Source organism: Lissotriton vulgaris, chromosome 9, assembly GCF_964263255.1.
Source record: "Lissotriton vulgaris chromosome 9, aLisVul1.2, whole genome shotgun sequence".
Lineage (NCBI taxonomy): Eukaryota > Metazoa > Chordata > Amphibia > Caudata > Salamandridae > Lissotriton > Lissotriton vulgaris.
Genome location: NC_141697.1, coordinates 455,412,600 through 455,425,414, shown reverse-complemented (window position 1 = coordinate 455,425,414; position 12,815 = coordinate 455,412,600). Strand labels below are relative to the sequence as shown.

The window sequence follows — 12,815 nt, the reverse complement described above, 5'->3', positions numbered from 1 at the left end:
ATTACTCCATAATCATAAACTCACAATTAAGTGCCTTCTCTTGTACAACATGGCTTCCAGAAATCGGGAAAGAGCAAATACAATGGGTCTGCTGATATCTGTTTTTTGTACTCTAAAAGCATGCATACACTGTACAAAACCCAAGTTCTTGCACAGGGGTATGAGCCAGAACCTCCTAGGCCTAGAGTATGCTGTACGATAAAGAGAACGTGCAGTTCACCTTCCATGTCACAGTTACACCCAGGACAATTGTTCAGAGCGGCGGAGACCATCTGCTGGTAAAGGCTCTCAAGGGTAGAGTACCATATCTCCACTGTACATACAGTTTCCTCGCTAGAGTAGGATAAATGTCATCCATGAAATGCTCAAAATAATAAAAATCTTTGATTGTTAAAAAGGTGTCGGTTAGAATGCCGGAATGGGAATTAGACAAAGCAGCAGTAAGTTTACTATCAGTAAATGACCTCGTGAGTGACTTGCGTGTGATCATTTTGCAACCTCTCTCGGGATCGGACAATAGGACAGGTACTCCTAACCTTGCGCATTCATTCTTTATAAACATAATCCAAGGAATATTCCCTGCCTAGGAAAAGTAAGTATTTCTTTAAGTTCCAGCCTATAGTTTAGCAGCTCCGGTGTTACCCAGAGCCTGCGCCAGAACCTAAGAGGTTTGAGTGCTAGCTCCTCATCAATAGGTCTCACCCCCAAATCAAGCCTTAAGGGAAGAAGTGGAGTACTGGAAGGTAGTGCTAACAGCTGCCTTAAGAAAATTTATTTTCTATCTTAGTAATTTCGGTCCTGTAAGAGTGTCCCCATAATTCTCCGCCGTGCATAATAGCACCCCTTGCTTGCGTTTTATATATCTCCAAAGGCGGGCCAACAGGGTTAATAGTCGACTTATTGGATAGCTTGAGGATTCCACCAGCAAGTTGGGCCAATTTCAAGTGAATCACAATTCCATCTATCACAAACGTAATACTTTTATGTTATTGAGGTTGTGCAGTGAACGTCCTAGTTCTGAGAAGCGCCGTTACAATGATGTGTATATTTCAAATTTCCGGAGTGACCATATTTATATTGTTTTACATGGACCTTCCTTCCACGTGTCATGGAATGGTGCTTTCCAAATATATACAGTACATGATGTTGGATGATTGGTTACAACTGTATGATTGTTCAATATTGCATACAACACTGAACTTGTTACCGATATACTTTAGATCCTAAAATATTCACTGTCGCAAATACTTCTCACTATTGGAACAATTACCTTTGTTTGCAGAGCCTTTTTACATTTCCCTCTCAACCAGTCACTCCCTCTGTACATCATCTACCTGTAGCAGGTATTTATCCATCTAAGTCTCTCCTGTTTCTGTCCCCTTGTCTGCTTCTGGCATAGTCTCCCCTTGAAAGTAGCTCTCTGACACTCCTTATTACATTACCTTTATCTCTGTGGGTCTTTCTCTAGCTGTCAGCCAGTCTTAACGAGACTCTTCCTTCTAGCCATTAGCACTCCCCAGACACTGCCTTTCTCAGCCAACCCTGTTCATTTTTATTTAGCCTCTCTCAGACGACATTTATGTTGCTCTGTCAGCCTCTGCCCTATGCTCTTGCAAACTAGCCTCATCACCACTCACACCATCTCTCAGCCTCCAGCTCGGTCTTCATTGTAACACACCCTCCACAGCTACCTCCATCTCTAGCAGCAATCCTCCGTGGCATATTGTAAATGTAACACTGTTTCCTCAAGGAGTTACTCGGCCATCCACACATTCCGAAAACTGAACCATGAACTAAAATCACTAAACATTCCACTGACTGTCCAAGATAGTACCTTCCCACCAGCATTTCTCTCCATGGTCTCTCAGATGCAGAGGTGCTTTGTCATCTTTAATCTCTGCCAGCCTCTCCACTTACCACCTTCAGCTGGCTTCTCTTCCAAGGCCTATCCATTGAAACTCTCCACATTACCTTCCTTCTATGCCTACTTACACCTAGGTTTTGTTTTTTTTGGGGGGGGGAGTTTTATATAGTGCAAATTAGACCCGAAGGTATCAGAGTGCTGTACATGAGCGCAAGTTGCAGTACAGATGGACACATTAATTTTTGTTCAGCTCAGGGAGATTACGTGATTTGTCCAGAATCACAGGATGTTGACCATCCTGCCAAGACTCGAACCCGGTCATCCAGCTTCGAGGTCAACCGCCCTAGCTGTTAGGCAGCATTAGGCTAGGTTAACATTACATTAAGTTATCATCTAATTCACAGAAAACCTCTCTGACAGATTCTACTACCTTTTTCATATTGTCTCCCCCAATCCTACTGTCTTTCTGAGAGAGTGAACCTCAACAATCTTATGTAGCCCGGCTACAGCTGGTGTCCTCGTGTCTTCTACTGTCAACCTGTGTGTTACCAGAAGTGCTAGGAAAGCAGTGCTTAATTTATAAAATAATAGGTGAAAGAGCCTAAAGTTTTGCTGAGACGGACATTGTAGGCACTACAGAATGTCAGAGGTGCCAAAAACCAAAGCCAGACAAGTCTTGATTCCACCCCATGCCCTTTTCATCCATTAACAGGGAATTCCTGCTCCTTTATCTCACACCTACAAGTTCATTTCCTTCCCTGCATTTTCCCCATGTCACTGTTTTTTGGTACTTTTCTTCCCTCACATTTGTGTTTTTCTCTCTTTTGCTATGGGGCAAAGTCTAATGAGGAATAATAAGTAATGGGCCCCAAAAAGAGAGTCGTGGGTCTCCTACGCAACCATCAGCTACAATTAAGCCCTGCACGTGAGAAGCTTAAGTTTTTAAATCTCACTCCGCCTGGGTTTACCAGAATAATTAATGCTCACGGGTAACCTCTTGGGGACACAGAGCCAGTGACAACAAAGCTAATTGTGCAAGTGATCATCGCCCGATGTCACCCAAGGATTTATATAATGCTAGGCAGAAGTAGGTAGTCACTTTACTCTTAGGTGTGGCCTGGATGGCATCTTTTCTGACATCTAGAAAGTTGGGCGTGTGGAGGAGAGAGGGCGCTGATTTTTACAGCACTGGCATTTCCACAAAACGCAAAAAAAAAATTAAGGCAAAGAACAGTTGTATTTGGTCGTTAAATAAACGTTTTTTAAACACTCTCTTTTGGTGTAAAAAGCTTCTGCTGAAAGGCTTTTTGGTTTAACTTGCGTCATATTTTTTTCTTCAATATATATTTATATTTTTTAATCCAGAACCACAACCACAATTACAGCTACTTGGGGTGATGTTTTGGAGCAGTGTTGCAACTCGCATATCACTGGCTTGTACAATGTAACATTATAATAATTCTTACTTCCAGTTCACGGCAAAAGAAGGCTTTGGAAGTCCTTGTATTTTTAGTAATATAACTTATTTCCTAAGCTATGATCACATTTATGCATTAGTTTAAGATGACACAAGCTAAATGCATCTAAAAAGGCAGTTCGAAGAGGGCACATCTTACCACTTAAATTGCTTGAGAAAAATATTCAGGTTGAGACTTCTTTTGGAGTCCAAGAAGGTTATCTGTTGACGAAAAACAAACAAACAATCTAATGTCGGTTTTCAAACAGTATAGTTGATGCAAGGGAGGATTGGAGTTAACCGTGTACCTCTTTGGGCGGCTTCTTCACAGCAGCGGCCTCCTTTTCCTTCGGTGTTATCTGTGCTACACAGAACAGTTCCTCGATGCTCGTATAGTTCGGCTCTATGGACTCGTTAGATGTGCTGACGGATGCCCACATGGAGTGAGTGTCTGAAAGGGTCAATGATGGGAAACAAGCAGTGAATTTGAGAGCTTTCCAAAATGCCTGCAAATGCTGGAGAAGCGAAACATCAAAAGGTAAGTAGGTCACAGAGTTATTTACCTTTTACCATGAAGTCCCTGAATGTTTCATGAAAACGTTAACATTTTTTGCAATACCTAATGTCTAAGAGTTGGCTTTAGCCCATCCGTCTTTTGAATTGTTATTTGTTCTTGCAGACTACCACAGAATCAAAGCATGAGAGTCAAAACAAAATTTTGAAGTGCATCACTTCCAGGGTCGAACTGGGACAGAAGTTACACTTGAGCACCAACATAAAAGTGATCCCCATTAGTGTTTCAGTTTCATCAACTTTTATTCGATTATCAGTTTGAATAATCATAAAAAGTACATACTAAGAATTATGAACACATGAATGAGATAAGATAAGTCGAATAAAAAAGATATTTAGGTGGAAAAGTAGATTTACAGTTCTATACAGTTCTGGTTTAACTAGAAACATTACGACGTATTGTTAAGACTGCTTTAAGAAAGGTCACTATGAGTTTAGCTTCATGTGATGATTTTAGAGATTGCAGGTAAAGAAATGCAGGATAGCATTGTCTGTGTCCACTGGTTCGGAGAATCGGGATAATCCACGTTTTCCTTGGTAGTTTATAGTATTTGCAGAATAGAACAACGTGGATCGTAGATTGTGGGGAGGTTCCGTCACAGGGACAGTTCATCAAGTTGAGCGACCAGTTATGCGTTTTCGGAAATGAAACTAAACGGAAAAAGATGTTAAAGCGTAGTCTTGTTAATAAAAACTTTTCATGATTAGATAAAAAGTACGTGAGATAGGGCTGTATGCCTTTTCCAGACTGTTGGGCACAAATTTTTTCGTTTAGTGGTTTTGTGATCTCTGCCTGGTTCCGTAGATCCCTCAAATGGCCCATACACATTAACTTTAACTGTTTCCTGGAAATGTCTTCCACTGAAGGAGGTTCTTCAAAATAGGACTCGCGATCCAGGTCTTTAAAGAAGTTACATATATAGGTTAGCCACGGGATTTTTCACAATTTTGTCAGGGCTAAACAGTCAGTGATGAGGGAGCGAGTTAGGTGACATTCGGGGTTGCACCATATTCGATGCCACAGTAGGATAGGCTGGCATCGGATGGTGTCAATGATGTATTCCATGCCGAGCTCCCGGTGTGAAGCTAGTAACGGGGAACTTTGAGGGAGGGCTAAAATGTATTTTATAAAAGCATTTTCAGTGACCTGTAGCTGGTCGATACGTCCGTGACCCCAGATTCCAGCTCCATAGGTGGCCACACTATGGCATTTTGCATAGTATATAGTCAGGAGTTCAGGTGGCGCTGGTTTCCCCAATTTCCTTGAGAAAGAGGTTAGTGCCGATGTTGCACGACGAAAGTGGAGATTCCTGGCTTCAATTGCCTTTCGCCAATTCATTGCATCGTCCACTAGGATTCCCAGGTATGGGTAGACTGGGGTTTTTTCCAGTTTGTTGTTATCAACCATTATTGGTTTGGGGTTTTTGATCCTGGGACCGATATGCATTGTGAAAGTTTTCTTGATGTTTATTTTGAGACCAAGTGAGTCCATGAATGCTGCATATTTATTGATTTGTATCTGGAGTTGGTTTAAAGTCCGTGCTAAAATGACTGAATCGTCAGCATACAACAGTGTGGGTATCGTGCGATGATTTATCTGGGGTAGGTCCTGACTCCCTTCCAGCATAGCCTGTTCAAGCCCGTTTGTATAAAGGTTGAACAGGAAGGGAGCCAGTACACATCCCTGTCTTACTCCCTTCGTTATTTGGAATGGACGGGACAGTTCGCCGCTGGTACCGAATCTTACTCGGCCTACAGCATTGGAGTAGAGTTCTCGTAGGAAGGTTATTATCGGGGGATCCACACCAAGGTCGCTTAGTGTTTGCCAGAGTTTCGCATGATGGACGCAGTCAAATGCCGCGCTTAGGTCGACATAGACGAGGAAGATGTTACCTCCTTTGGCATGAACGTATTTACCAGCCAAGAGAACAAGATTGAGGGCCTGCTTCACGGTCCCGAGCCCCTTCTGGAAACCATATTGCAGGTCGGTTATGATGTTATTCTCCCGGGCCCAAGATTGTAATCGGTCCAGGAGTACTCGACCTGCAATCTTACCCATGGAGTCCAGAAGGGAGATTGGTCTGTAGCAAGCGGGATCGTTGCGGTCGCCTTTTTTGAAAATGGGTAAGATGATTGAGGTTGACCATGAATGGAAAAGGCCGACCGAAGTTACTGCTGACATGACCCGGGTGATTATCTGCGACCAAAAATCTACATCATGGAGGAACAAGTCCATTGGAACGCCGTCAGGGCCAGGGGCCTTGCCAGTTTTTGAAGCCCTGATTGCTTTTGTAATTTCGTTAAGATGGAAGTATATCTTAATCGGATAGGTGTTGTTTCTCGTTGGCTGGACCTCGTGTGTTGGATTGTCAACTGCGGAGTCTGAGGGTGTTCCAAAGATTTTTGCAAAGTGGGAAACCCAGTCTTCCTCGGTTATTGCCACATCAAGATGTTCGGTTTCTGTGCTATTGGCCAAGAAAGGAGATCTTATGACTTGCCAGAATGAGGTGCTGTCTTTTCTTCGGGCACTATCATGTAATCGTAGCCAAAGATCTTGTTTAATTTGTTTTTTGCAGTCTTGCCTGGCAGAGTTGTATATTTTTCTCAGGTAAGAGATTTCCTGGGGGTCTCTCGTAGGTTTATGCAGGGCTTCTTTAAGAGATGAAAGTGCCTTCCGACAAGCGGTGTCGAACCATCTCGTGGTAGGGGACTTAATCTTGTTTTTTAAGTTGACAAATAGCTCATCCCTTATTGTTTCCTGGATACTTTGGAAACAACTGACGATTATTTGGGGTGGTGCCTCCAGAGACATGCATTTGGATAGCCATTGTTCGGTTTTTTCAAGGACCCTCTGTTTCACCTCTTCCGGGTCGATCTTGGCCCATTTAACTGTATACCCATTCAGTTTGTTCATGGACAGTGTTTGCTGGTTAAGGGAGCTCGACTTTACAGGGTGAACTCTTGCCAGTTTGATGTTGATTTTTATACTGAGCGGGTAGTGGTCACTTGTTGGATTTGACCCAATTTCAAAGTTCGCTAGTTGCCCTTTGAGTGAATGTGAGGCTATTATGTAGTCTATGGTTGTAGAGTAGCCTCGCCCATGGAAAGTAGGTAAAAAATCCTGCTGCGGGTCAACCAATTCATTCACGTAGTCCAGGTCTAAGGTAAATAGGATGTCGTTAAGTTTGTTTCCACATGTCGAGTGGGCGAAGTGGGGTATAGGGTTACCAAGTTTGTTTTGGAGTCCACAGTTTCCGTTTTTGTGGTTTGGGCACAAAGGGAAGTTGAAATCGCCACCCAAGATAATATGAGTTGTAGATGTATTGTTATCGTTTTGAAACGAAGATAAAAATGTGGCGATCTCTTCTAGGTTTGACCAGCAGTCCGAGGTACCAGAGTTGTTGTAGTCATTTATGAAAATATAGTTATTGTCTTTGGATGCTGTTATCTGCATAATTTGCATAATTTGGAATGTTGGGGACTCCTTTAGTAATTTCACTCTGAGGGGGAGGGTATTAGCAACATAAGTCGTGAGCCCCCCCTTTGGTCTGCCCATATTTCCCTGCACTGCTGGGGTGAAGAGAGTTTTATATCCCGCAAGGTGTAATGGGCTTGTGCACCATGTTTCTTGAAGGCACAGTATCTGATGTTCCCTGGCTGTGTCGAGCCATAACCCCAGTGTTATTTTTGAGGACAAGCCTGCAATGTTCCAGTATGCAGTGGAGAAACTCAGGTTTGTGGGGTCTGTAGAGGAGTGAGGTGTAACTAACGAGGTATTCGCAGTCTGGGTTTCTGTCGGTTGGTGTATTTGGACCTGTGGGGGGTTAGAAGAAGCTTTAAGAATTTTGATTTGCTGGTGGTGTGAGCCAGTGGTGATTCCGTCTGGAGCTGTGGAGGTTGTGTGGATAACATTGTTAAAGGTGCTAGGGGAGACAGTTAAAGTTTCCGGGAATGGGTTTTTTTGATTGCAGGGAATAGGCTCCGAGGGTACTCGCTGCTGGATTGGATTTATTTGTTGTGGTGTGATAATGGTGTTTATATTCCTAGGTTCAACCCTGAATGGTCAATCGACCATCTCAAGGCAGTCGAAGCGGTTTTGCATTGGAAAGCCCTGCCAGCCTTCGTATGATTGGAAGGGTCTATCTTGCCAGTATTGCCTTGGCCAATCTCTCGGGGCATTTCTGCTTCCGTGGTCGTAGGTATACTCCATCTGCTTCCATGGTTCTTTAGGGGTCTGGTGCCAGTTCTAGGATGGGGTATAACGATGTTGTCTCGCTGGAGGATAAAAGAAAGAGAGATGCCGAGCATCAATTCCCCCCTTTTTTTCCAGCGAGGGCCAAGCGCAGATATAATCCACTGTGGAGGGGTCTCTGCATGTTACTATAATGCAGTCTCCGCGGGTCGTTTTTGTTGTTTTGCCTACCCATACTACACTGCGGACTGTGGAGATCCCTCCCGAGTGATGGGATTCTAGTGGCCTGTTGATGTTTAGCCATTGCATGACCTTGTTTTTAAGTGACCATGCAGTTTCAGGTGTGTCGTCGGTTAGTTCTGGTACACCGGTAAGTACTATTGTATATGGGGTGGCTTCTTGAGGCAGGTGAGCTGGGCGTCTGGATGCTGGTGTTTTTTTGGGGATATTTTTGGGAGAAGGCTGGGGGACCGCTGATTTTGGTGGGAGAGGTGTTGGCTTTTTTATAGAGTGAGGTTTGCTAAGATTATTTGTCGCGAGTCCTGGAGTAACTAGGGTAGCCGAGCCTGTATTAGGTGTTTGTTGGTTCGGTACCACAGTGGTTTTACTCTGCTGTGGTCGGGGCGTTGTATTTTGTGAATTTTGGTTCGTAGTATTTTGTTTTTGGTTTTTTGGGGGTAGGGTGGTCGGATTTGGTCGTTTTGTTACTTTGGGTGGTTGTGGTTGAGAATAAGTTTTGGAAGACTGCGGGACATTTCGCTGGCCCTTTTTTTCAAGAAGTGTTGCAGAAAGTATGGTCAGCTGAGCTTCCAGGTTTCTGATGCTTAGTTGGATAGGTTTCAGATACTGGAACAGGAGGTCTTTTGTTGTGGTTAGAACTTGTGAGGTAACTTTGCATGTTCTGCAGAGATTGTCAGTAGCCTCATTGGGGATTGTAGAAGGAGGGATGTTAGCTACAGGAGGGAGTAGTGTATTTTGTTGCAGGGATTGTGTTGTGAGGTTTAGGTGGTCTATGACATGACCTGAACAAGGAGCCGTAGCTGCTACATTATCAATGGGTTTTGTGCTGCCTAGTTTTGGGATGGCTCCTTCCCTTTCTCCTCGGAGGTGCAAATTTGAGTTGGTCTGGGATTCTTCCTGAGTTTGACAGGCCGCCAAATCAGGGGTTGCCTCTAAATTGTCTGAAGTTAATGATAGGTCAGACTCAAACTGTGTTACGGATAGATCTACTATAGATGGGACTGTATTAATGTCGGGAGCAGACACGGTCACGGGAAGGGAACAATTTTGGGAATCAAGGTGAATAGGGGAAGTAGCGGTTGCTAAGGTGCCTAGGGACGATCGTTTCGCATTCATAAGGTCCAGTGACACTCTCTTTTCGAGGAGGGAGATGCTCTGATTGATTACCTCGGGTGTTCGTGAGATGAATAAATCAATGGGCGTTCTTGGATTTGGTCTTTGTGTTACTCCTGGTTTTGGGCGGCATAATTATAGTCTGCTGGCTGTAGTTTACGGAGTGAAAGGGGGGTGGCCCGGACCGGTCTCTACCGGTCACTAACGGGCAACAACGGGCCCGCCCTGGGCCCGGGCTTCGCCCCGGGCTACGACCCGAGCGCGTCCCGCGATGCGCGTCTATGCTCTTGCTTAAAAACACTATCAGGTGAGAGGGGGGCGGGCACTGGGAGGGGGCGCGGCTCACACGGGAAGAGGCAACAGCTGATGGAATTGAAGGCTGAGCCTCGCAGTCCCGGAGCCACGCCCCGCGCCTCCTCTGCGGCCATGCAGATGATGTTACTCCTCTTCATCAAGGGCTGGAGCAATGAAGAAACAGCGAGCTACTCCTGTTGCGGCAGGGAAGAATGTCAGGCAAGAAACCTCAAAGCGAGCGGCTCCCGCGTAGCGGGGGCCGCGAGAGGTTAAGAGCAGCTTGGTGGGCGGGCACTGGGAGGGGGCGCGGCTCACACGGGAAGAGGCAACAGCTGATGGAATTGAAGGCTGAGCCTCGCAGTCCCGGAGCCGCGCCTCGCGCCTCCTCTGCGGCCACGCAGACGATGTTACTCCTCTTCACCAAGGGTTGGAGCAATGAAGAAACAGCGAGCAACTCCTGTAGCGGCAGGGAAGAATGTCAGGCAAGAAACCTCAAAGCGAGCGGCACCCCATTAGTGAATATATGGCTAAAAATGTGGCCAATGTTTGCAAACTGAGACTATTTTGAACTTGCAAAGACACGTTATATGGAAGACTGCATGCATTAGAGTTTGCTGGAGGTGGTGTTTGTTTTAATATCAAAGAAATAATCAGTAAAAAGTGGTGAAACAGACCATAATACAGGCACAAAAACTGCCAAGAACTGGCCCACACCCTGACCTGCCGGACTAGCATACTGGGAACTGCCTTATTCCCCTATAGGCCAGTCCGACCCTGATCACTTCATGTTCTAGGGGAAAAAGATGTTTAGACTTACCAATAAAATAAACCCCAATGGTACATCCCAGGTGAATTCAGATTTTAAATTGCAATTCTGAAAATGCCTCTTTTTAGAAAGTGGACAACAGCTAAGCTCTGTGTCCCTCTAGACAGCCGCATGCAAAGGGAGCTTAGGTGTGACTTCATGGGCTAGCCACTTCCTGATGACCCATACTTAACAGTATGGGAAAAATGAAGACTGCCAAGAAGGACTTCTGTGCCTCTGAAGCACTGCTACTCTGCTGAACTGCTGCTTTGCTGGATTCCTGCCTTCCTGCGCTGACTTGTCTGCTGCCTCCTTCCATCCTTGCCTGGGTAAAAAGGACTGGACCCACATCTCTCGAACCCAGAGTGACAACAATGATTTTCTGGCTTGCCTCCTGTTCTGAAGATTCATGGGCATCGAAGACTTCCAACTACCCAGCAACAGCACCTGGATTCTGCCATCTGCGAGTCTTGTCCTCCCAAGTGGTGCCAACGCAGCCCTTTGGAAGTGGGTATAGAGAGCGGCTTGTACCAAAATCCACACATCGCTGCACCGCTTGGAACGGGTGAATCTCCCTCGACGACAACACGCCACTGCTGCCATGATTAAGTGCATTGCTTTACAGACTGTGTGGCACACTGTCTCTATTTCAGACGCAATTTTGACTTTGGGCGGCTCATAGCCAATGCGGTGCCCACATCCTGAGTATCATTGGTGCGGCATTGCCTCCTCTGCTCCTCACATCTTCCTCGATGATGCAAACAAGGTACTTTGCAGTGGGCCAAGGCTGGTCCCTGTATCTGACCAGTGTTCCATCGCCTTAACCTGAACTTTCAAATTTATGCCGGTAAAGCGCGACCAGATAACTGCGGTTGGCGTTTTATGCTTTTAAGCACTACTTTTTAGTTTAATCTTTAAAAATTCATAACTCTGGTTCTACTTATTGGATTTTAATAATTTTTGTTGTTTTGGTCGTGGGTTGTGCATTAAATTAAGCTCTATTTGATCACCAGGTGTGGTATCTTTTTGCGTTTTCACTGTTTTAAGTGTTGCACAAATGCTTTACACATTGCCTATTAAATTAAGCCGGACTGTTGAGCAAGGTTAATTTAGGGTGTGATTGTGACTTACCCTGACCAGGATTGTGATTCATGCTTGGACTAGGTGCAAACGTCTGTGTTGGAAAAGCCTAGGATAAATAAAGGGTTGAGTCGAGTGCCTGTAAAGCCCTGAAAAGCTGGGTCTCAGACTCTCAAATATTTCACCCTTTACCAACTTATGAGACATTCTGGGTAGGCTGCATAGAATATGATATTTATCTGCTTGACTGGATACAAACGTTTTGGATGAAGAATATTTGACTAACAAGCCTCTTTTCTTCAGAATGTATGAGATGTCAGAATGTGGCTTCAGTTTCTTGGTGCCTGCCTTGTTAAAAAATTCAAAACTCTGAATCTCAACTTAAACCTTCTTAGCATGTTTCTCCACCTCTGGGTTCTCCTTCGGATTATTCACTTAGTCATTTTCTCAGAGAATCATCTCAATCAAGACTTTTGTCTATTCCAGCACGTATTTGGTAAGTCTATTTGTCTTGGTCTACCTACGAACAGTATAGCAAAGTTTTGGTGTATACTGTGCTAATGCTGCAAGAATTCTCCTTCATTTAAAGCGACCTGACCAGGTGTTGAATGCTGTACATCAGCTTAATCAACTCTCTGTGAGCGAGTTCCTTCCTTTTAAAGGAGGAAGCACTAATCCCAGGAACTCAACTTTCTACACAGGAAATGTATTAAATATGTTCATCTGGAGCCTCTGAAATCCATAGATAAACTTCCTTCAAAATCGATAAATTCAAGTTGAAAAAAATTGGGTGGCATAGCATTTATAGAGTAAGGAATTCTCTTGTGGAAGTCTGTTTCATTAAGATTCGTAGCAAGTCAATGCACATACAATTTTTGGGGAAAAAATGTAATACTTGACACATTACCACCTAACACTTTCTTGGTAATGTTTTTCAGCATGCATCACACTTTCTTTTTGAATTCTTTATAGCACCAGGTATTTCCATTCAGGGTTTCCTTTAAAAATATCGTTTTAATAATAGGAAAATTCTCTACATGTCCCCACGCATCACAAGCTTTAAGAAAGGTTTGGAAACTCCTCTTCTGCGAGGTACACAGACTGGTTCCTCTTTCGTGGATTTTAAAACTTAGTTGTCTGTGCACCTATCCCCTTCATTTGCCCCCTCTCTCCAATTTTATTTCAGGGCTTTGAAACA

The 12,815-nt window shown here is 44.4% G+C and overlaps 1 protein-coding gene across 2 annotated transcripts in view; it reads right to left on the bottom strand.

Annotated features, from left to right (window-relative positions):
• Positions 1-12,815, bottom strand: part of LOC147690263 (inverted formin-2-like) — a 480,165-nt gene that overhangs the window by 192,739 nt on the left and 274,611 nt on the right. For both annotated transcript variants that reach the window (XM_086937896.1, XM_086937897.1), the window contains exons 9-10: positions 3,629-3,771; positions 3,481-3,542 (exon numbers count right to left, since the gene is read on the bottom strand). In XM_086937896.1, the coding sequence (XP_086794022.1) occupies positions 3,481-3,542; positions 3,629-3,771 (205 nt within the window). The remainder of the gene's footprint in view (positions 1-3,480; positions 3,543-3,628; positions 3,772-12,815) is intronic.